The 19,034-nt window shown below is 50.8% G+C and overlaps 3 protein-coding genes across 13 annotated transcripts in view; 2 read left to right on the forward strand and 1 right to left on the reverse strand.

Annotated features, from left to right (window-relative positions):
* RFX2 (regulatory factor X2) overlaps positions 1-13,035 on the forward strand; it is a 60,122-nt gene extending 47,087 nt beyond the window's left edge. For 3 of the 10 annotated variants that reach the window (XM_050715701.1, XM_050715698.1, XM_050715702.1), the window contains 11 exons: positions 333-452; positions 1,420-1,535; positions 2,441-2,559; positions 2,883-2,995; positions 5,037-5,188; positions 6,067-6,164; positions 6,813-6,962; positions 8,479-8,687; positions 9,015-9,168; positions 10,807-10,849; positions 11,003-13,029. In XM_050715701.1, the coding sequence (XP_050571658.1) occupies positions 333-452; positions 1,420-1,535; positions 2,441-2,559; positions 2,883-2,995; positions 5,037-5,188; positions 6,067-6,164; positions 6,813-6,962; positions 8,479-8,687; positions 9,015-9,168; positions 10,807-10,849; positions 11,003-11,112 (1,384 nt within the window). In that variant the 3' untranslated portion in view covers positions 11,113-13,029. Of the gene's footprint in view, positions 1-332; positions 453-1,419; positions 1,536-2,440; positions 2,560-2,882; positions 2,996-5,036; positions 5,189-6,054; positions 6,165-6,812; positions 6,963-8,478; positions 8,688-9,014; positions 9,169-10,806; positions 10,850-11,002 lie in introns of all 10 variants that reach the window. The other 7 variants (XM_050715705.1, XM_050715696.1, XM_050715700.1 and 4 more) reach the window with 6 other exon arrangements.
* A 174-nt stretch (positions 13,036-13,209) lies between these two features.
* Positions 13,210-16,484, forward strand: LOC118260553 (la-related protein 6-like). Of its 2 annotated transcripts, none has more exons than XM_035570899.1 (4): positions 13,210-14,038; positions 14,186-14,362; positions 14,592-14,802; positions 15,052-16,484. In XM_035570899.1, exons 2-4 carry the CDS (start codon positions 14,196-14,198, stop codon positions 16,057-16,059), a joined length of 1,386 nt encoding a protein of 461 aa, XP_035426792.1. In that variant the 5' UTR covers positions 13,210-14,038; positions 14,186-14,195; the 3' UTR covers positions 16,060-16,484. The 2 variants fall into 2 exon arrangements, with proteins under 2 accessions (XP_035426792.1, XP_035426793.1); XM_035570900.1 differs by having other exon boundaries at positions 13,342-13,354.
* Positions 16,485-17,208: 724 nt separating this feature from the next.
* Positions 17,209-18,791, reverse strand: PRR22 (proline rich 22). Its single transcript, XM_035570854.1, has 4 exons — positions 18,729-18,791; positions 18,486-18,633; positions 18,250-18,333; positions 17,209-18,116 (listed from the first exon to the last, which is right to left on the reverse strand). The coding sequence occupies exons 2-4, from the start codon at positions 18,586-18,588 to the stop codon at positions 17,209-17,211; spliced, it is 1,095 nt and encodes a 364-aa protein (XP_035426747.1). The 5' UTR covers positions 18,589-18,633; positions 18,729-18,791.
* Positions 18,792-19,034: the final 243 nt, after the last annotated feature.

A 19,034-nucleotide genomic window follows, 5' to 3' on the forward strand; every position in this document is an offset into this window, starting at 1 on the left:
GGCAAAGTGTCCCTTGAGGTCTCTGTCATTCTGTTTAATAACACTTTGTATTGTAACACTTGTCGGTTCTTCTCCAGTTACCATTGGTTGCTTGGAACAAACTTTGCCAGATTTTAAGTGTGGATGTCATTGAACTTTGCGACATGTTCTTCTAAATTTCATAGGGGATGATGGCATTCATTCAGCCATTCAAACAACGCTTGGCAGCAAACAAATGTGCACTGTAAGAAGTGTGTGTATTGTCAAAATAAGCCCAAGAGTAAATTGCAGGGCTACGGTGTTGCTCCCATTGACCTGCTGGCACTGAGCAATTTCGACGCTGATACTTGCAGGGGAAACTCCAAATATCATTATTATGGGATCCGTCTGAAGCCAGAGTCTCCTCTGAACCGCTTGCAGGAGGACACGCAGTACATGGCCATGAGGCAGCAGCCCATCCACCAGAAGCAGAGGTAGGAGCTCCTGGCCCCTTGGGGCTGGGCGTGCTTGGGGTTAGGGGGAGCACATTGGGACGGGGCAAATCCGAGTGCTGTTGAAGTGCCAGAGCCCATAGCTGAGCTGTTAAAAAGGTACTGGCCAGTCTGAGTACTGGAAGGGTCAAAGGGAAATTCTGGCTCGCCAAACTGCATTTATCTGCCTGTTCTGTTTGCCAGTGGCTTGAATTCAGCCTGCTGCTGCAGAGACTACTACGGTATGTACTGCTTCTTACTGCATCCCCGTGACTCAGTTGTTTAGGACTTCAGCTCTGGAGTTATTTGTGCCTCATCAGAGGAAAGGACATGTGGCTTGTATTATTTTATTTTATTTTATTTTATTTTATTTTATTTTATTTTATTTTAATTTTTTGGTGTAGCAGTGCAAGTTAGACAGTGCCATGGTTAGTCTTGTGTCTGAGCAACCTTGAGTAAAAACACAATGTGCAAAGGAATTTGGAACTGTCTCCTGGAAGCGTTGACACTTCTGGTTCTTGCTGAAGTGAAGAAGGAGCAGAAGAATTCATTTCTTCAGCTCCCAAACAGAAAGCAAATCTAAAATCAGCTCCAGAGTGTGTACTCTGGCACCCACTCCAGCTCTGCTTCTCATTTTCTTTTTTTTTTTTCTTTCTTTTTTTTCTTTTTTTTTTTTTTCTGTCACCTTGGGCAAACTTCTTAACCCCTTTAATCATCTCCCGGGGAGAACTTTTCAAAAGGAGGTTCTCATTCTCAGTCTTGAGCTGGTAATATAAACAGTCTGCCCTCAAAATGCTGGCCTTGACTGTAACCTCATGTACTACAGGATGAGTGCATATAACTTCTTAAATAAGCACTCTACAGCATCATGACTTTGTAGGTGTCCCTGTCTTTCACAGTATGACTGTGAAAGTAACGTGTATGTGTTTGCTTGTGCCTGTGTAAATACGAAGGCATGCTCTAAATATAGGTACAGACCAGCGCAGAAGATGGATGGCATGGCAGAAACTGGGTCCAACAGCAACCTGCACACTACCCCGGAGCAATCGGTTGCTGCTCAAAGTCAGCATCATCAGCAGTTCATAGGTGAGGAGACTGCTTTGATGGATTCAATGTCTCATGTCTGGGGTTATAATCGTAAGAGGAAGGAAGGCCTTTTCCAGGACCCCCTGGCTGCCCTGTATTTCTTCTTTTTCTAAAAAATCTACAGTAGTCTAATAAGCTCTTATAATGTCATGTTTGCTGTGTTTGTTTGCTAACTCCTGTACCCACAGGAAGCCTTCTTCCTCGTGCCATAGGGTCTGTCAGTTCCCTCTAAAAATGTATCCAGAGCAATTTTAAACAAATTAGATGGAAGGAGTAGAGATATCTAAGCCATGAGTCCTGAGGAGCCTTGTTAAAGCAGGCAGGTAGGGGAAGCAGAACGATTCTGGTCATTGCCCCACCAGGAGAGAAGGCTGCAATGTTCATTTGACTACAGAAGATCCATACGAGGCCTCTCCTTGGGAAATAGGTTCTGCTTGTGGTATTGCTGGTCATGGATCTACATGTTTCCATAATCTCCAGTAGAGATACAAAATCCCAGCCAGTTCCAAGCGTTATCTGAAATAAAAGCACTCCTGATATATTGGCTATCCAGGTGTATTGTCCATTGTACTCCCAAATTTCCAAAGAGTCTTTTTCAGGCTTTGGAGAAAATATAATGGGAAGCACACTAGATTAGGACAATGTATTCTTGTTTCTTTTATTACAAAGAGAAAGAAACCATTCTCCTTTCCACGCTGAATATATGGGCTGCAGTTGTTTACTTTTTGCCCATTGTAATGGTATGAACCAGGGAAGTACTAGAGTATCAGTCTCATTTCACCAGTTTCATCACCAGATGAAACATGAAAGACAGCCACCAGTGACAGCAGCATCATGTATTTCACTGTAGTCCTGCGTAACTGAGTGCTCCTCATTTTGGACAACTTTCCCATCTTTTTCCCCAGATGTAACCCATGTCTTTCCTGAGTTCCCAGCCCCTGATCTAGGCAACATCCTCTTACAAGAAGGGGTCACCATGAATGACGTGAAAACTCTGCAGCTTCTTTACAGGCGCCACTGCGAGGTGATTACTTTGAATATTTTTAATTGATTTATTAAATGATATGGGACATTATTCATGTGCTCTTCTCACATCCTGCTCTCAGGAAAAGCTCGAACATCATAGGGAATGTGTGATCTGTTAGGTATTGCAACTCAGATATTGCACTTAATGTTGTTTCTTCATTGTGTGACCTGTTTTATGTTATGTTGGTTATTAAAACAATGCACTTCCAGTTGTTTTTCTTGTAAATTATTTAATCTAAATGGCAGCACATGAAATTTATGGTGACACTATGTGACAAGGTGCTAACAGAGCAGCTAATGAGATGTGTTCTTTGTTGTTAGGCAACTTTGGATGTTGTAATGAACCTTCAGTTTCATTACATTGAGAAACTGTGGCAATCCTTCTGGAGTCCTAAAACACCATCTAGTGATGGCTCTACTGCCCTGCCATCCAGGTACTTTGATTATTTCTGAATGATCCACTTTTTGTGGTATTTTATCTTTTAAAAATGCAGTAAGTGTTTTCAGCTTCACTAGACATTTTGAATGCATTGTAGGATTTGAAAATATCTTCTTCCTTGCAGAATCATTATAAAGAGTGTCAGAAGTTTAACATTGTAATGTCCACACAAAGTGCAGACCTCAGAGGAAAGCATCTGCTGTGTTGATGTACATCTATGACATGACTTATGCCTCCTGTAACAAATGCTAATCCAAAATAGAGGGACAATTTAGATGAATGAGAATGGGAAACTGCTTTTGTAAATGTTCAACAGGAACAGAAAGTTACAATTCTGTGCCATTAAATGTCTGTGTAGCATGACATCTCAGACACTGAGGTTTTAGTGAAAACTAGGCTGGCTTGCTTATTTGGGTGGCTGTCCAAATCTTTAAGTGTCTCATGTCTTGAGGAAGATAATGACAAACTGAGCTACTCTGATCCTGGCTTTGTATTTTTGTCTGGCTCATTGTTATTGCCTATTCTTCTTCCTTTATGCTTTGGTAGTCTGCTGCCAAGAGACGGGAAGGGAAATAAGTGGAAATAGAATTGAAAAGGTGAAGGTTTCTTGTTAAAATGTATATTGAAAATTTGTGTTGTCCACTTACACTAATTATACAAAGATTTCAGATACTGATGTTTTATATTCAGAAGAAAAATGGTAAAAGTTTGAATATTAAGGCAATACCCCATAATAATCTCTAGAATATGGCCCTGTTGCTCTCAATAGATGTTATCTGATGGATATTTTGCTGCATAGAATGCTATCTGTTTGATGGTTTCAAAAACCTTTTTACTTAAGGGTATATCTGCAAGGCATATGGCAACACAGCAGAGAGCTGTGCTAGGTATGAGTAGATTCACGTGGATAGCGGAGGCAGCGTTTCTGCAGAGCTCTATCTAAACTAGCATGTCTTGGTAGGGCAGTGTGCTCTAGTACCTCTGCGTGCCACTAACAATCAAGATAGGTAAAGAAAGCATTCTGTCCCCCATTTTATATATATACAAACATAAAAATGAAGTATTATCAAAGTGCCAAGCTGGTTGAAAGTATGATAAAATGCAGAACCTGGTTCCACTTAACAGAAAGTTTAGGTGCTTGGTGGCTGATTTTTCCATGTGAGTGTTCTGGGAGTATGCCTGTTTAGTTCATTTACTAAAACTGCTCAGACAGAGGATATAAGTACCTCCTTATAGTATGTCAAAGGTTTGGCTTTAATTTTTTTGATGTCATGCATGGGAAAAGTTCCCTGCAAGTTCCCAGTTCCCAGTGTAGTGTCTTAATAGCTCTGGCAGCTCTTGGTACTCTGGCAGCCCATTAAGGCTTCAGTTTCCTCTGCTTATTGTTTAACCAAATATCTTCTGCCTTAATCATGCATAAAAAGTTTCCGTACATCTATAAAGTGAAATTAATGCAGACTTGATTGACTTCATTCAGCTGGAGACAATTTGCTCAATTCTCATCACAACCCCAAATCTTTTTCCTTATGAAAGCATTCTGCATTTAAAGGTGCTGAACACCTTGAAGCTGTTCGTAGTGTCTATCAACAATGGCTAATCTGCTCAAACAGCACTGGTTGCAAACATTTGTCACCCTTGCCACAGAGCAGTTTAGAGCAGAGGGAAGAGGAGAAAGGTGTGCAGGGTTTGGAAATAGCTGCAGCTATTGCTGAAGAAGCTGTGCTGAAGGACAGTTGCCAGAAACACGTGAACATGCGTGCACTGTGAAAGGCAAGTGAGGCTGAAGACGGAAGAAGCAAACGGAGGCCAAGCACAAGGAGATACATATTTGAGGTAAAACTGCGGTCAGAGGTCATGAATGCATAGACAGAGAGGTCCTTGCAGAGTCAAAGAAGATCAGTCCAACATCTTCTTTTGAAAGAAATGTGAATTGTTGGTGTTTGTTTTTTTTTCTGCTGAAAACTGACATTAGAAATCCAGGTGAAGTGTGAACACATGGAGAACCACCTTCTAATGCTGCCTCCTTTTTCATGCAGCGAAGAAGAACACGAAGGAACCCTCCCAAAAGATAAGCTGATCACTCTGTGTAAATACGAACCTATCCTCAAGTGGATGAGAAGCTGCGATCACATCTTGTACCAGGCCCTGGTGGAAATTCTCATCCCAGATGTGCTCCGACCGGTGCCCAGTGAGTATCTGCAGTGAGACTGGGAGGACATGGGTAGTCCTGCCTCCTGCTCAGCTCTGGCTCCTTGCTGGATTGTTCCTGAGTCACCAGATGTCTGGAGAACAGCAATCCATGACTCATGCTGGCTGGCTACCACTTGCCACAAAGATTTCCATTGAGGAAGCTGATTTAGACAGTTTTGTTTTGAATACAAACTAATACTTTTTGGCTAAAGCATTATATCTTCTGCAGCATTGCTCTGTATAGACAGTATTTTGTGGCCCCTGGAAATTCCCAGGTCTTTTAAAATTTGGTTCATTGCATATCACATCTCCTGCTTTGGCTATGAGTCAAGGTAAAATCAAAGACTTAATGCACCACAAGCTGTTGTAAGCGTGGCTAATCCTTGTGAGATGTTTCCTTGGAGATAGTATCTTTGTTTACATAGGACCATGTGGTCCCCTACTGCACCTCCTGGAAACTTGGGGTCATCTTTCATTTGGGAGATTAGTGGTGGGGTATGGAGGGTTTTCCATCTGATTTGGCTGCTCACTGAGGTGTGTGCGTCAGCCTCCCCAAGGCCGCAGCTTGGCCACAGGCTGGGCTGAGCAGTTCTGTAGAACCATGTCCCTTTGAGCTGCTGCTGTCAGTCTGCATGCTGGGGCACATGTGTGTCTTTAAAGAGCATGTCTCAACATTTGGAAAATGCTTAGATGAGCCACAAATAAGAAAAGGAGCTGTGTGAGTTCATTTTGGGACCTGGCTGATTTCCAGGATGCTGGGTTGAGATTGCAGCTACCAAATCAATGGCTGTGCTTTCCACAGCAGTCCTGAGCTAGAAAAGCGGTGTATAAAGACAATGTGGAACAGCCTTTGTAACTCTGCAGACTTCTTTGCAGGCACACTTACACAGGCGATCCGTAATTTTGCCAAGAGTTTGGAAGGGTGGCTGATGAATGCAATGAGCGAATTCCCCCCCCAGATTGTCCAGACAAAGGTAAGCGGAGGGAGCATGTTGCAGGTCAGGGAGATGAACTCAATGTGTGTGCATGTTGTGCTTTCCCACAGTGACTGGAAATCACTACTGGGGTTTGGCTATGTGTACTCCAAACTAACACAGTGTAATAAATAATTCTGAACCAGGAGCAGGAGAGAGGTGGGGCAATTCTTTTGTAACAGCCGATGATGCTCTGTCTATTGAGCCATTCCCATGCCCTGAAATTGCAGACAAGGCTTTCCGGAAGAAAATCTTTGCACTGGAATGATGCTCTCCTACTAGAAAGTGCAGGACACCTCACAGACTGAATGGCATTGCAGAGATTGAGTATAAGGCTCCTACTCCCCCTCTCATAACACCATGGATTCTTGTAGCCTATCCCTAGCTTGCCAATGTGGAAAGCAGAATGTGAAATCTTATAGTTTTAAAGAAAAAGAAATGCAGAGGCTGTTTTGCAAGATGCAGTAGACACTGCAAAAGTGCTGTTGGGGAGTGCGTGCCTTCACGTCAGACAGCAGTGTGGGTGAGACTGTGCAGGTTATGCCAGCTGATGTGTGTTGCATGCTTGAGCTCAGCATTGAGAAAAGTTTGTCCCTGAGCCCCACAGCACCCTGGTCATGGTGCCCTGTGTGCTCTGCTCTGCTGCAGGTTGGGGTAGTTAGTGCCTTTGCCCAGACGTTACGGAGATACACATCCCTGAACCACCTAGCTCAGGCTGCTCGTGCGGTGCTGCAGAACACTTCCCAGATAAACCAGATGCTCAGTGATCTCAATCGGGTCGACTTTGCCAATGTGCAGGTAACTTACAGTATCTTTTCCTGGGCCATGTTGCCGAGAACTCCCTAATGAGGCCATTTGCTACTAACCAGCATCTTATTTCCAATATGAAAAAGCAATTAGGTAAACAATTTAATGTAAGGTTTTGCTGTTACTTTTCCAGGTAAGTCTGCCATCTCATTGCAGATAGTGCAGAAAGTACTAAGAAACTTCTGTAATAAGTGCTACTACCAACAATAATATAGTTCTAATAATAGTAAGTACTGGAATGATAAGTACTGGATAAGTACTGGAATAATAAGTTCTAATAATAATAAGTACTGTGGTCAGGTGTGGAGGTTTTACTCGGGTGGGCAGCCGAGTTCCAACATGGCCGCTCTCTCACTCCCCCTCCTCAAAGGGGAAGGGGAATTAAATACCACACAAAGGGCCCAGGGGTTGAGATAAGGATGGGCAGATCACTCAACAATTATTGTGATGGGCAAAAGAGACTCAGAGTAGGGAGACAGTAAGATTTATTGCCTATTACTAACAAGCTAGAGAAGTGAGAAACAAAGGAAAGAAACCAAAAATGCCTTCCCCTCCTCCGCCCTCTTTCACCTTCTCCCCTTGAGCAGCACAGGGGAACGGGGGGAATGTGAGCTGTGGTCAGTCTATGGCACTTCGTCTCCGCTGCTCCTTCTTGGTCACTCTCGTCCCCTGCGCTGTGGGGTCCCTCCCACGGGATGCCATCCTTCCCGAACTGATCCTGTGGGGGCTTCCCACAGGCTGCAGCTCTTCAAGAACTGCTCCAGATATGGGTCCGTACCACGGGGTCCAACATCAGGAGCAAATTGCTCCAACCTGGGTCCCCCACGGGCAGCAGCTTCCCCCCAGACCCCTGCTCTTGTGTGGGCTCCTCTCCACAGGCTGCAGCTCTGGCCCAGAATCTGCTCCGGCAGGGGTCCTCCACAGGCTGCAGCCTCTGTCAGTGCAGGTCCACCTGCTCCGCCGTGGTCTCCCCCACGGGCTGCAGCGTGGAACCCTGCTTCACTGTTGTACTCCATGGGCTGCAGGGGACAGCCTGCTTCACCATGGGCCTCACCACAGGATGCAGTGACTTCTGCTCCGGCACCTGGAGCACCCCTCTCCCTCCTTCCTCACTGACCTTGGCGCCTGCAAGGCTGTTCCTCACTCCTCTCTCTCTCCCAGCTGCTGTTCCCCAGCAGTTTTTTTTTCCCCTTTCTTAAATCTGCTCTCACAGAGGTGCAAACAACATCACTTATTGGCCTGTCTCTGGTCAGCAGCGGGGCCCTTACCTAACATGGGGCAGCTTCTGGATTCTTCTCACAGCAGCCACCCCTATGCCCCCCTGCTACCAAAACCTTGCCACGTAAACCCACTACATCAGGACAGATTGGGGGAGATGTGTTTCAGAGCTGGTTTGGAGTCCTTGCCTACTAGAAATAAAATTAAATTCCTGGTCTGGGAAGTACCAAAAACTGTGGAATAGAAGAAGTCTTTGCATGAGTGACTGTCAGCCCTTCTACCCGAGCAGGAGCAAGCCTCATGGGTATGCCAGTGCGAGGAAGGCATGGTACAGAAGCTGGAGCAGGATTTCAAGCTCACTCTGCAACAGCAGAGCTCCCTGGACCAGTGGGCTAGTTGGCTGGATAATGTCGTTACTCAAGTCCTGAAGCATCACGAGGGCAGTCCCAGCTTCCCAAAGGCAGCCAGGCAGTTCCTGTTGAAATGGTCCTTCTATAGGTACATTTTCTTTCTCATTTTGGGGATATTTCTGTATCTGGCCTAGGGCATGTAAATATGTTTCTTGAAAAGCTAAAGCCAAGTTCTTTACACCCATGAAACTCTGGTTGACTGTTGCTCTGCACTGGTGCAGAAAGGAGTGTTGTCACCTGTATCCTTTTGGGATGGGGATAGGATGCTCCATCAACTAATTTCTTAAAGTGCTTTTGATACTCTTTAGAAATAGAGCACCATGTCCCATAGTACCCTCAGGGTCAAGAATTCACATCAGCCATGATACAAGCGTAAAGCACATCCCAAATATTTTGTTTCCCATCCATTCTCCAGCTCCATGGTGATCCGCGACCTCACCTTGCGCAGTGCTGCCAGCTTTGGTTCCTTCCACCTGATTCGCCTGCTCTATGATGAATACATGTTTTATCTGGTAGAGCATCGTGTTGCCCAGGCAACAGGGGAGACGCCGATTGCCGTAATGGGAGAGGTGAGAATTGTTCGTTCCCTAGTAACAAACCCAAACTAAGCAGCATGTAAAGGGGCATGACTGGTTCACAAACAGCGCTGTGCCCTGAACATGTTTTATAACCGTCTTTGCTGAAGGATTTACTGAGGTATTTTGAGTGTTTGGCACAAGGATCCAGCTACCTGAGCATCTTTTCTCATGGATTGCTAAAAACTGAGCTGATGGTTTTTGGGGCAGATGAGCATCAGTTGGGATTCAGAGGCCTGGAGGAGGGAGGAAATTGACCCACCCACTTCTCTCTGTAATCTTTGGGTACCAACCCTGATTTTAGGGGTCCTGCCATAGCCAAGTCTCATCAAACACAAAACCTAACCAAAAGCAAAATGTCCAAAAGTTGCCTTCCATACAATTTTCATTGGGTCTGTGCACGTAACTTCTTCAGACCCCTCTGCAAACCCCAGAGCTGCATGCACGGTCAGCCACTCTCTCCATTTTTGATGTGAAGAAGAGAAATAAATGATAGGTGGTTGGCTTTTCAGGTTTTTATTTTTATATTTTTTTCGTTACAAGTCAGACAGTAAGCATGGTGCCTGGCTTGCAAACAGGTCCCGTCCTGCCTAGCTGAAGCTGCTTCCAACTTTTCATTCTGAAATGCCCAGATTTAAAAGGTCAACCTGTGAAAGCAATAAAGAAACTACTGTTAGATTAAAACTGATCTCATTTGCTCCTTGAAGCTCATACTGTTTTCCTCTTTCCATGGAAAGAAGAAATGAATGTGAATGTGAATTCCCACTATTTCCACTATTCCCACTATTCCCTGCAAAACCTCTGTCTTCACTGATATTAAAGAAACATGAAAGGAAGAGAGTAGCTTCCAGAAAAACCTAGCTGTGGGAGGCTTTCATCCTTCAGGTTTTGCTTCTCCTTCATTAAACACTTGCAGTATTTCTGTTCTCCAGGAGGAGGCTGATTCTTCCTAGCAAAAGACAATGAATTGTATTCTTCCATTTCCATTGCTCACATTGTAATTCCTGCTGTTTTCAGTTCCTTCTGCTGCTCAACGCTGCATGACTTTTCAGCATTATTGTTACAGTACTTTAGTTTCAGACCTTATCACAGAGGGAGACAACACATCTCCAGAACCAAATATGTCACTGGCTCTCTGGTATCACTTGGTACTGTGGCCTTGCAAGCCAAAGCACTTTCCTGGCATGAATGAAAGGACTTTGCACAGAGCTGTGCGGAGTTGGAGTGCTGGTAGAGTCCAGGAGAGGTGAAAGATGGCACATCTGAGCAGCTGCCTGATGTGCAGAGAGCTGGAGAAGTGGCACCATCCTTGTGCAGCGCCCTGGCCAGGGGTTTGTGGCAGCACTTGATCATGACATGGGAGACAGAACACTTTCTCCTTATGCCCTTTTCCAAGAACTTGATCTTGTCCTGGATTTTTGTGTTTTATATTTGCCCAGAGGTTTAAATGAGAGTGGCAGACTTATCCCCAAAAGAAGTGGTTGTTTTTGCTTTGTGCTTTTTGCCACTGGCACTGCTTGTGGCTTCTCCCGAGTGTTTAAACTGCTTGTTAGAATTGCTTGGAAACAAATGCCAGCAGGTGCCTTGGGTGTCCATAATCCTCACTTACCTTGTAACTCCTTTCTCTTTCAGTTCAGTGACCTTACATCCATGTCCCCAACACTGCTGGACAAAGGTACCTCCTCTCCCTTGAGGGAAGTCCTGCGGGGCCGGGGTTGAGTCACTGTGGGAGGGGGAACCTTGTGCTGGCTCTTCCACCCCACTCCATTGGGAAAAAGGACCTCTTGTCCCTAGGGACCGCTCTGAGTCTGAGCCCTGTCCTTTGCAGATGACATCAGTGATCTGGGCAGCGAGGTGGACATGGATTCCCGGAGTGTGGGGGAGCCACTCGTGAAGCGAGAACGCAGCGATGCCGGCCACTCGCTGCAGGAGATCTAACACGGGGACTTGGCTTTTCTCTGGCTGGACGAGGTTTGATCTGCAAGCCTGAGTCTCCCCGTGTCTGCGCTACTAGTGCCTCTTAGTTTCTCTATATGTTTACTGCTGTTTGAGGAAGGGCTGTGAGTGGTGAGCTGGGGTGGGCGGTGGGAGGGGGCTGCGCTTTGTCTGTGTGCGAAGAGCGCGTGGGACGGACGCCTGCCTGCCCCCTGCTCTCTGCCAGCAGCAGCAGTAGCATGGCTGCTGGGTGGAGGGTGAAGGTCCAAAGTCTGCTAAAGAGAGTGCAAAGCCTCCATGGTTCATGACAAATTGGATGTGCCTGGTGAGGAGAGGCTGTGCCCAGCCAAACGGGGGGATGATGGAGGGGCACATGAGGCTTTCTCTTTCAGGGAAGGTGGTTTGGGTTCCTTCCCCACTTCTCAGACTTCACTGTGATACAAACTTGAACCAATCAGTGCCCAAGAGGAAGGAAAAATGCCTGACCCTTCTCCTACAGACTTTCAAGACATACTGTCCTGGCTCTGACTTTGCCAAATCGTTCGTGCTGGGCACACACGTACTGTGCATCTCTTGAACCCACCCGGAGGACTCCAGGCTGTGCCGTGACCTGGTCCCTGCCGAGCAGTGCACGACGCGCTCTGGGACTATGGAATGAGCGCTCCCTGCTGCACCTGTGTCTTGCCAGCTGTGTGTTCCGTCTGCGAATGATCCTGGGACACTGTCAGGCCAACTCAAGATACCAAAGGACTCTGAGGACGCAGCAGCTGGCCACAAAGCTGGCTCTGATGCCCATGACCGTGAGATGGCGGCATCCCCATCCTCACCAGGGTACCCACGCAGAAGGAATGATCCCACACCCTGAGCTCCCAGCAGGTTCTGTACAATTCTTGCTTGATGTCTTGCTAAAATACTGACGTGGCCCCGCACGTGGGCCTGTGTCCAGAGCGTGGGCAAGGGGTGTGCGACCGCAGTGCCTTAGGGTGGGCAGTGTGCCTGCTTCCTGCAGTGCTCAGCCCTGGCCCTGCAGCAGCGAGGGGCTCTCCGTGGGCCCTGGCCAGTGCCATGCTCAGCACCGCAGTGGCGTTTCCCTTGCTGCTTCGCTTCTCCTGCTCCCGCGCTGTTGCTGCACTGGCTCCTGCAGGGCTGAGCCGGGGCTCTGACCCCACAAGGTCCATGTGGTCACCGACGGCGGGGCTGGTGGGGGGGGCTGTCATCAAGCCAAACTGCAAAAACAAAGCCCCAGGGCAAACCTGTCTGTGAATAAAGGCTGTGTCATAAATAGCTTTTATTATAATTATTTCTAATGATGTTTTATACGGTATTTGATGTGAGCTTTTCCAGGGGCCTCATGTACGTTTGCATATCAGAGTATATTCTATCCAAATATAATACTTACTCATTCAAAGTGGTACTAAGGTACTTGTGACACTTTAAGAAAAATTGCTAATGGAAAGTAAAAAGAAAGTGTGTACAGTGGCACATCTTTCCCTCTTACTGTCCTGTGCTGTTGTCTGTCAGGGTGATGTCTATCTGTAAATGTCTCATATCAAAGTAGCAGGAGACAAATGAGAAAGCTGGATATATTTGTAAATAATGACAATGAATACTCCCTGGGTCAGTGTCTGCACTTCAGATCCTGCTGATGAGATCAAATGGTCAAAAAAACCACAACTGAGCAACGAAGTCTTATACTCCCCTGCTCCCACAGAGTGTGAAAACTCCAGCTGGTGCATTGGCTCTTCTTTGCAGCCCCTACCGACCGAAGCCAGCCACCTCCTGCTCACCACGGACATGCAAGCAAGGTGCTCTGGAACCGTGCAGCACCATGCAAGGAGTCTGGATAACCACCTAAACCCCACATGCACAAAATTCCCAGCTAAACCTGAATAGCAATAAACATATATCAAATGCTCAGGCCTGTATAATAGTTGTGGTGGTCCCATTTCTTCTTTAATCACTGAAAGGAGGTGGGGAACGTACCCATTACACCAGATTTCACAGAGAGAAGAGGCCGAAAGCTCAGGCTGCTGCTAAGAACAAGGCCATAAAAGGCAATGACTAATTACAGCTCCCAGAGTAATTGTGGAGGATGGGAGCAGTGAGACAGGGATGTGACTAAGGACGGGATCATTCCTGCTCTAACGCCTCAGGAAGCGGAAGGCTCCCTGCATCCTTCTTGCTCCCTTCCCTCTCCCTCTGGACAGATGGGCTAAGGTGCAGCTGGATCAGGCCCCAGCAAGAGGTGGGCGGCCCCTGTCAAAGGCTCAAGCCACAGGGATGAGTTTCATCCCCAACCTCCTTCCACACCTCCTACTGAAGCCGTGGGCCATCCTGCCCCAATGTGTCACTCCTTCTGGGGGGTGCATGGCCTGGGCTTCAACCCTTTTTAAGGGATTTTCTGCTTCCTCTCATGGGCATGGGGAAGAAGGCAGAAGACCTTTGCCTGTCACCCTGGCAGCACTAGGAGCGTGAGCACTGCCCAGGGCCGAACCCCCCTTGTGCATGTTTGTTACTGTCCCTGCACAAGACAGGGAAACTGAGGCAGGGGCTGAGATGCCCCTTGCAGTGGGGTCCTGCTGCCTGCCCCTCCTCTGCCTCCCCAGCCCAGCACCTGCAGAGGTAATGGGGCTCAGCTGGGGCTGTTTAACCCTCAGATGTGCTTCAGCTGGCACATGGCCGGGCTTGGCGGGGCAGGGCCCTGACTGCTGGGCCCCTTCTGAGCAGTTGCTTTTATAAACCAGCAGCCTGAGAACCTCCAGGGTTTTTTCTTTCTCTTTTTCTTTTCTTCTCCCCCCTTCCCCCACCCCACCCCCTCTGTCTTTTAGGAGCCTTAGTTTGGAGGTGGGAGGGCTGGGGGTCTGCTGCCTGCAGCTCTCTAGGATGTAGTGCCAAGACTTCCCACTCTTTCCCTCTACCGTGTCAACAGGTAAGGGCATGGCTCTGGGCTGCCCCCTCTCCCCCATCCCTGGGCTGGGGCTGGGGCTGGCCTCTGCCCTAGGGCTGTGCTCTGCCCTGGGGCTGTCTGTGGCCAGAAACCACCGCAGCACCACCCTTCTCCTGTGTGGTGTCGCAGATGAAGGACCATGTCATCGCATAGTTCTGTGGTTGCCCTTGGGCTCGGTTCCCAGCCTGGCTGCAGCACCACTCTGCCAGCACAAAGAAATTCCTTCCCTGGGCTGCATCTCCTTCCGCCTCGGAGCCGTTCGCTCACCCTGCTCGGCCAGGATGACTTCTTTGAGAGCTTCAGTGGGTGCGTGGCTGTGGGGATGTGGGGGGGGGGGGGGGGGGATGAGCCCTGGTCTTGCTTTGTGCTTATCCCAAGACCCTTGTCTGGGATGGGTTTAGGTTTGTGGCTCCCAGGCTGATGGGCATAGGCCTTCCTGGCACCTCTGCCACCTGTGCTGTTGCTGCTGGGACAGGGCAGTGCTGTGCATCCTGAAGGCCACCAGCTCACACCCGTGTCCCTGTTGCTCCCCCAGGAGCTTCTGTGATGTGAGTGATGCTTTGGGTCCTGACCTGTTCGACTGCAGCTACTCCATCCCTGACCCACAGCTGGTCCGGAGGATTGTGTCCCAGGTAGAGTTCTACCTCTCTGACGAGAACCTGGCCAAGGATGCCTTCCTCCTGAAGCATGTCCAGAAGAACAAGATGGGCTTTGTCAGCATCAAGCTGCTCACGTCCTTCAAGAAGGTAGGCTGGTTGTGACAGGAGGCAGCCTCCATGTGGAGGCCGTAGTTGGACCAGAGGACTGTGAGGAAGCACTGGTGGCGTGGAGTACAGGGGAGCTGTGGCTTATTGCTGGGGGCCTTGGGGGCCTTCTCCTCTAGCCCCCAGGGGTGCTTGGGTGAAGGGGGATGTTGCCCTGCTGTGACTTTGGGGTGAGGGGGCTGCAGCCTGCCTGGACTGCCAGGGAATGCAGCCGCCTCCTTTCCCCTGCAGGTGAAATACCTCACGCGTGACTGGCGGCTCACGCTCTATGCCCTGCAGTTCTCGGAGCTGCTGGAGGTGAATGAGGAGGGCACCAAAGTGAGGCGGCGGGTCCCCCTCCCTGAGTCCCTGCTGAGCATCCCACCCAGCAAATTGCTCCTGGCCTGGGACCCGCTGCCTCAGGAGCTGGGCGTGCTGCCGCCGCTCCAGAAGAACTTCATCGAGACCATCACGAGGATGTTCAGCCCCTTTGGTGCCATCGCCTCCATCCGCATCCTGCGGCCAGGCAGGAAGCTGCCCTCGGATGTACGGAAATACACGGTGCGCTTCCCCGAGCTGCTGAGCCGCTGCTGCGCACTGGTGGAGTATGAGAGCTTGGAGAGCGCCCGCAGGGCCTTTGAGGACCTGAGCCGCCCTGGCTCTGAGAGCATCCGGGTGGTGCGGCTCTCAGGGAAGGGCTCCAAGAAGAAAAGCGGGGCTGAGAGGGAGGCGGCGGTGGAGGAGATGCTGGGATGGAAAGCACAGGCAGCAGCGGCTGAGACGTTCCATTACAGCCTTGGGGACTCCTTGCTATGCAGTTCCCCGGAGTCAGACACGGCCCGGGCCTCGTTGCCTCTCCTCCTCTCAACACCCTCCTGGCCCGATGGCCACAGTGGCTTCAAGCCCGGCTCCTTTGGCAGCACCTTTGCCAGGTCGCTCCTCACCAGCAAGGTCTTTCCTCCACTAACCACCGAGCTGAGCACTGGTGGCTGCTTTGGCCTTGGCTCCAGCCCCGAGAGCTCCCAGGGCCTCGATTTTGGCTGGGGGAGTGGGGTAGGTGCGTGGGCACCCTGGGGTAGCAGTGCAACCCCTGGCCCCTCTCTGGATGTCAAATCGCCTCCCAGCAATCCCCTGGCTGTGAAGCAGGTGTCTGAGTCCCTTGGCCTCCGTGCTGGCGTGCTTCGCCTGCCACATGGGCCTGATGGCACCAAGGGCTTCTACAACAGCATTGGGAGAGGAAAACTTGTCCTCAGGCACTAAGGCTCCTTTGCATTTTGGTTTGGGGATTTTTTTGGTTTTGTTTTTCCTTATTGTGTCAAGCAGAATAACTTTGTGGCCCAGAGAGCCGCGGGCGGTGGCAGTGCAGCTGTTTTGGGGTGAGGATGCTCAGGACAGAGCAGCATGCGAGCTGAGGTGCTGAGCACCAGAAGAACCCAGTGCCATGCTCAGGCCAGCAGCCACCACTCCTGCTGGGGCCCAGGCCAGCTCTGGGTGATGCTGCTGGGATCCCATCATGTTGGGTCCCCCCACGTCCCTGGGGCCAGTGACAATGGGGACACTGAGAGCTCCTGCACGAGCATGGCAGGACAGCGCTGCCTCCTGAAGGTGCTGTTGAATGCATTGGTGTAAAGCTGTGGAGCTCGGATGTGAAATGTTCAATAAAGTGAGATGAAGTTTCCAGGCAATTTCTGGCTGTGGCAGTGATTCATTTTTGATGTTTTTTCCTTGATGTCTTTTTTCCTTACTTTCCTGGTGTTGTGGGTGCCCAAGGTGCAGCCAGACAAGGGGAGAAGGGTACTGCCTGCCAGTAAATCCATCCCTTGCCATTCTTTGGGTCATTTGGGGTTATTTTCCTGCAGCAGTGGGGATGAGCCGGGCTCTAGAGCTGAGTCTGGTGGGACCCAAGAATGGGAATTAGTTTGAGGTTTATAAGGGCTTTGTATTGACCCTGCCCCTATGAGAGGGGATGCTGGCTGTGCTCAAGGTGAAGGCAGTACAGCATTTTTTGTCCCCTGTCCTCATTCCAGGGGCTCAGGGCAGGGCTGGGGATGCTACTTCCCATGTGGGGCTGTGTCTGTGAGTCCTGCATGGACCTGTCTGTCCTGGCCTGTCCCACCAAAGAGCCCCCCCAAAGGGACTGGGGGCTACCTGCTACATTTGTCTGCCTTGCTGGTGATGGCTTCATCCTGGGGATGGCTTAGTGGCTCTCATTTGGGGCTCAGTGCTGATTTTGTACCTCTTTGCCATTTCCTGGTGCCTCTGCATTTCCTCCACCCCCGCAGGCATGGAGTTCCATACAGTTCTGAATAATTAACTTTTAATAGGGAAAAAAAAAGAAGACAAAAGCTAACCTACTACATCCTTATCCCCTTCATCTCTCTCCCCATCCCTCCCACCCCTACAATGGGTTTAGTGCTGCCCTCCCACCCCAGCGCTGGTTGCGGAGGCTTTGCGCTTGCTGCCTTTTTTTGGCAATGATCTGTTACGCCGCTTTTTCCCTCGCTTTTCCAGTGTGGTGTTGGGATGAAGCGCGTTGTCCTGTGGTGACGGCAGTACCGGCAGGTCCCACTGCGGCTCCTCCGGGTTCAGCCTGATCTCCTCAAGGTGCTCCATGCTCAGGATGGCGTTGGAGGCCTCAGGGGTGCTGTAGTCAGAGGACAGCATCTCCTCGGGCAGCAAGAGCGAGCTGATGTCGTAGCAGGGGTTGGAGCTGTTGGTGACACTGGGGTCCTCGGGTATGGGGACACTGCTGGGACTGTCCTGGCTCCCCGCCCCTGCCCCCAGGGAACAGTCAAAGAGCCTCATGGCCTCCTCCAGCAGCACCTCCTCAGGCAGCGACATGTCTGGGCTCTCTGGGGCATCCCCCATTGCTTGGGTATGAGGAATGACAGAGATGCCCAGGGCTGCGTCACCACCAGCAGGGTTGCCACCATTCAGGGGGATGCTGCTGCCCTCAGGGACGTTGCTGCCCAGGGGGATGCCCCCACCCATGGGTGCCCCTGTGGGGACAGCTGTGCTGGAGAGATTCATCTGCCGGAGCTGCCCCTCCAGGTGCTGGAAGCTGGGGAGGGATGGTGGCAGCACCGGGGGGGCAGGGACTGCCACTCTCCCCTGAGGGTCATAGGGCACGAAGAGCCGCAGGGGGGGCACTGGGGCTGGGGGGGCCCCGCAGCTCTGGGGACCCCGTGGGGCAGCGCGGGGCTGCGAAGCGGAGGTGACGGGTGTGAAGGTGGCTGGCGAGGGGAGGTTGGTGGTGGTCCACTCTATGCGGAAGACGCGGGGGTCGAAGAAGCAGCCGCACGGAGCCATCTGGAGACCTGCGGAGTCGGGTGGGAGCTGTAGGAGCTTGGGGGGGGGGCGTGCTCCTTGGACACCCCCCTCTCCTCCCTCCCCAGGCTGCCCCAGACTTGCTGAGCCCATATGCTGTCAGGGGACAGGGGGACACCAAACCTGGGGGGGGGGCCCGGGGCATGCCGGGTGCCACCACAGCTGGGGGTGCCTGGAAGGGGTGCTCCAGCTTGGGGTTAGGCAAGCCTGGAAGAGAGAGAGAGACAAGGAACCGCCATCAGTCACCTCCCGAACCAGGGTGGGGGCATGAGGGGCACAAGGAGGAGGGCAGGATGCGATGGAGGAAGGGATGCAAGTTTTTCCTTCGAGCATCTGCGGGCCGCAGGGCCGGACCCTACCTGCAGGGTAGAAGTTTTCGATGAGGACGAATGGCTGAAGGGGCCAGGGTGCCTGGGGGCGCTGGTGGCCGCGGGGCGGCTGCCACGGGGCTGGCGGCTCCATGTCCGGTAGCAACTCTGGGTCTGGCTGCTTCTGTTTGGGGGTCTCCTAGGAAGGAACGTGAGGGCTTGCCGTGTTCCAACCCCACCCCTCAGCTTCCCCAAGGAGAGAAAGGGTTAATCGGGGCTGCGGTGCCCCCACACCTGCAGGCAGTTGTAGGGTGCTGACGGGGCAGAGCCTGGCTGGGGCTTGTTGCCATCATGAGATACAGCCCGGAGCAGCCCGGGAGCCTCTTTTGGGGACTGCGGCGGGATGCGTAGGGACAGCGTGGGGCTGCTGGGGACAGGAACCGCTTGGTAAGGTCCGGGGCATGGGGGATGGAGCGGGGGAGAGGGCACCCATGGCCCGGCAGGGCTCACCCTGGGGACACCTCCCGCGGGTGCAGGCGCTGCGCGGCGCGGCCGGAAGATGGAGCGCTCGCCCTGCCCGCAGCTGCTGAAATGCTGGCG

Source organism: Cygnus atratus, chromosome 26, assembly GCF_013377495.2.
Source record: "Cygnus atratus isolate AKBS03 ecotype Queensland, Australia chromosome 26, CAtr_DNAZoo_HiC_assembly, whole genome shotgun sequence".
NCBI classification, from domain to species: Eukaryota; Metazoa; Chordata; class Aves; order Anseriformes; family Anatidae; genus Cygnus; species Cygnus atratus.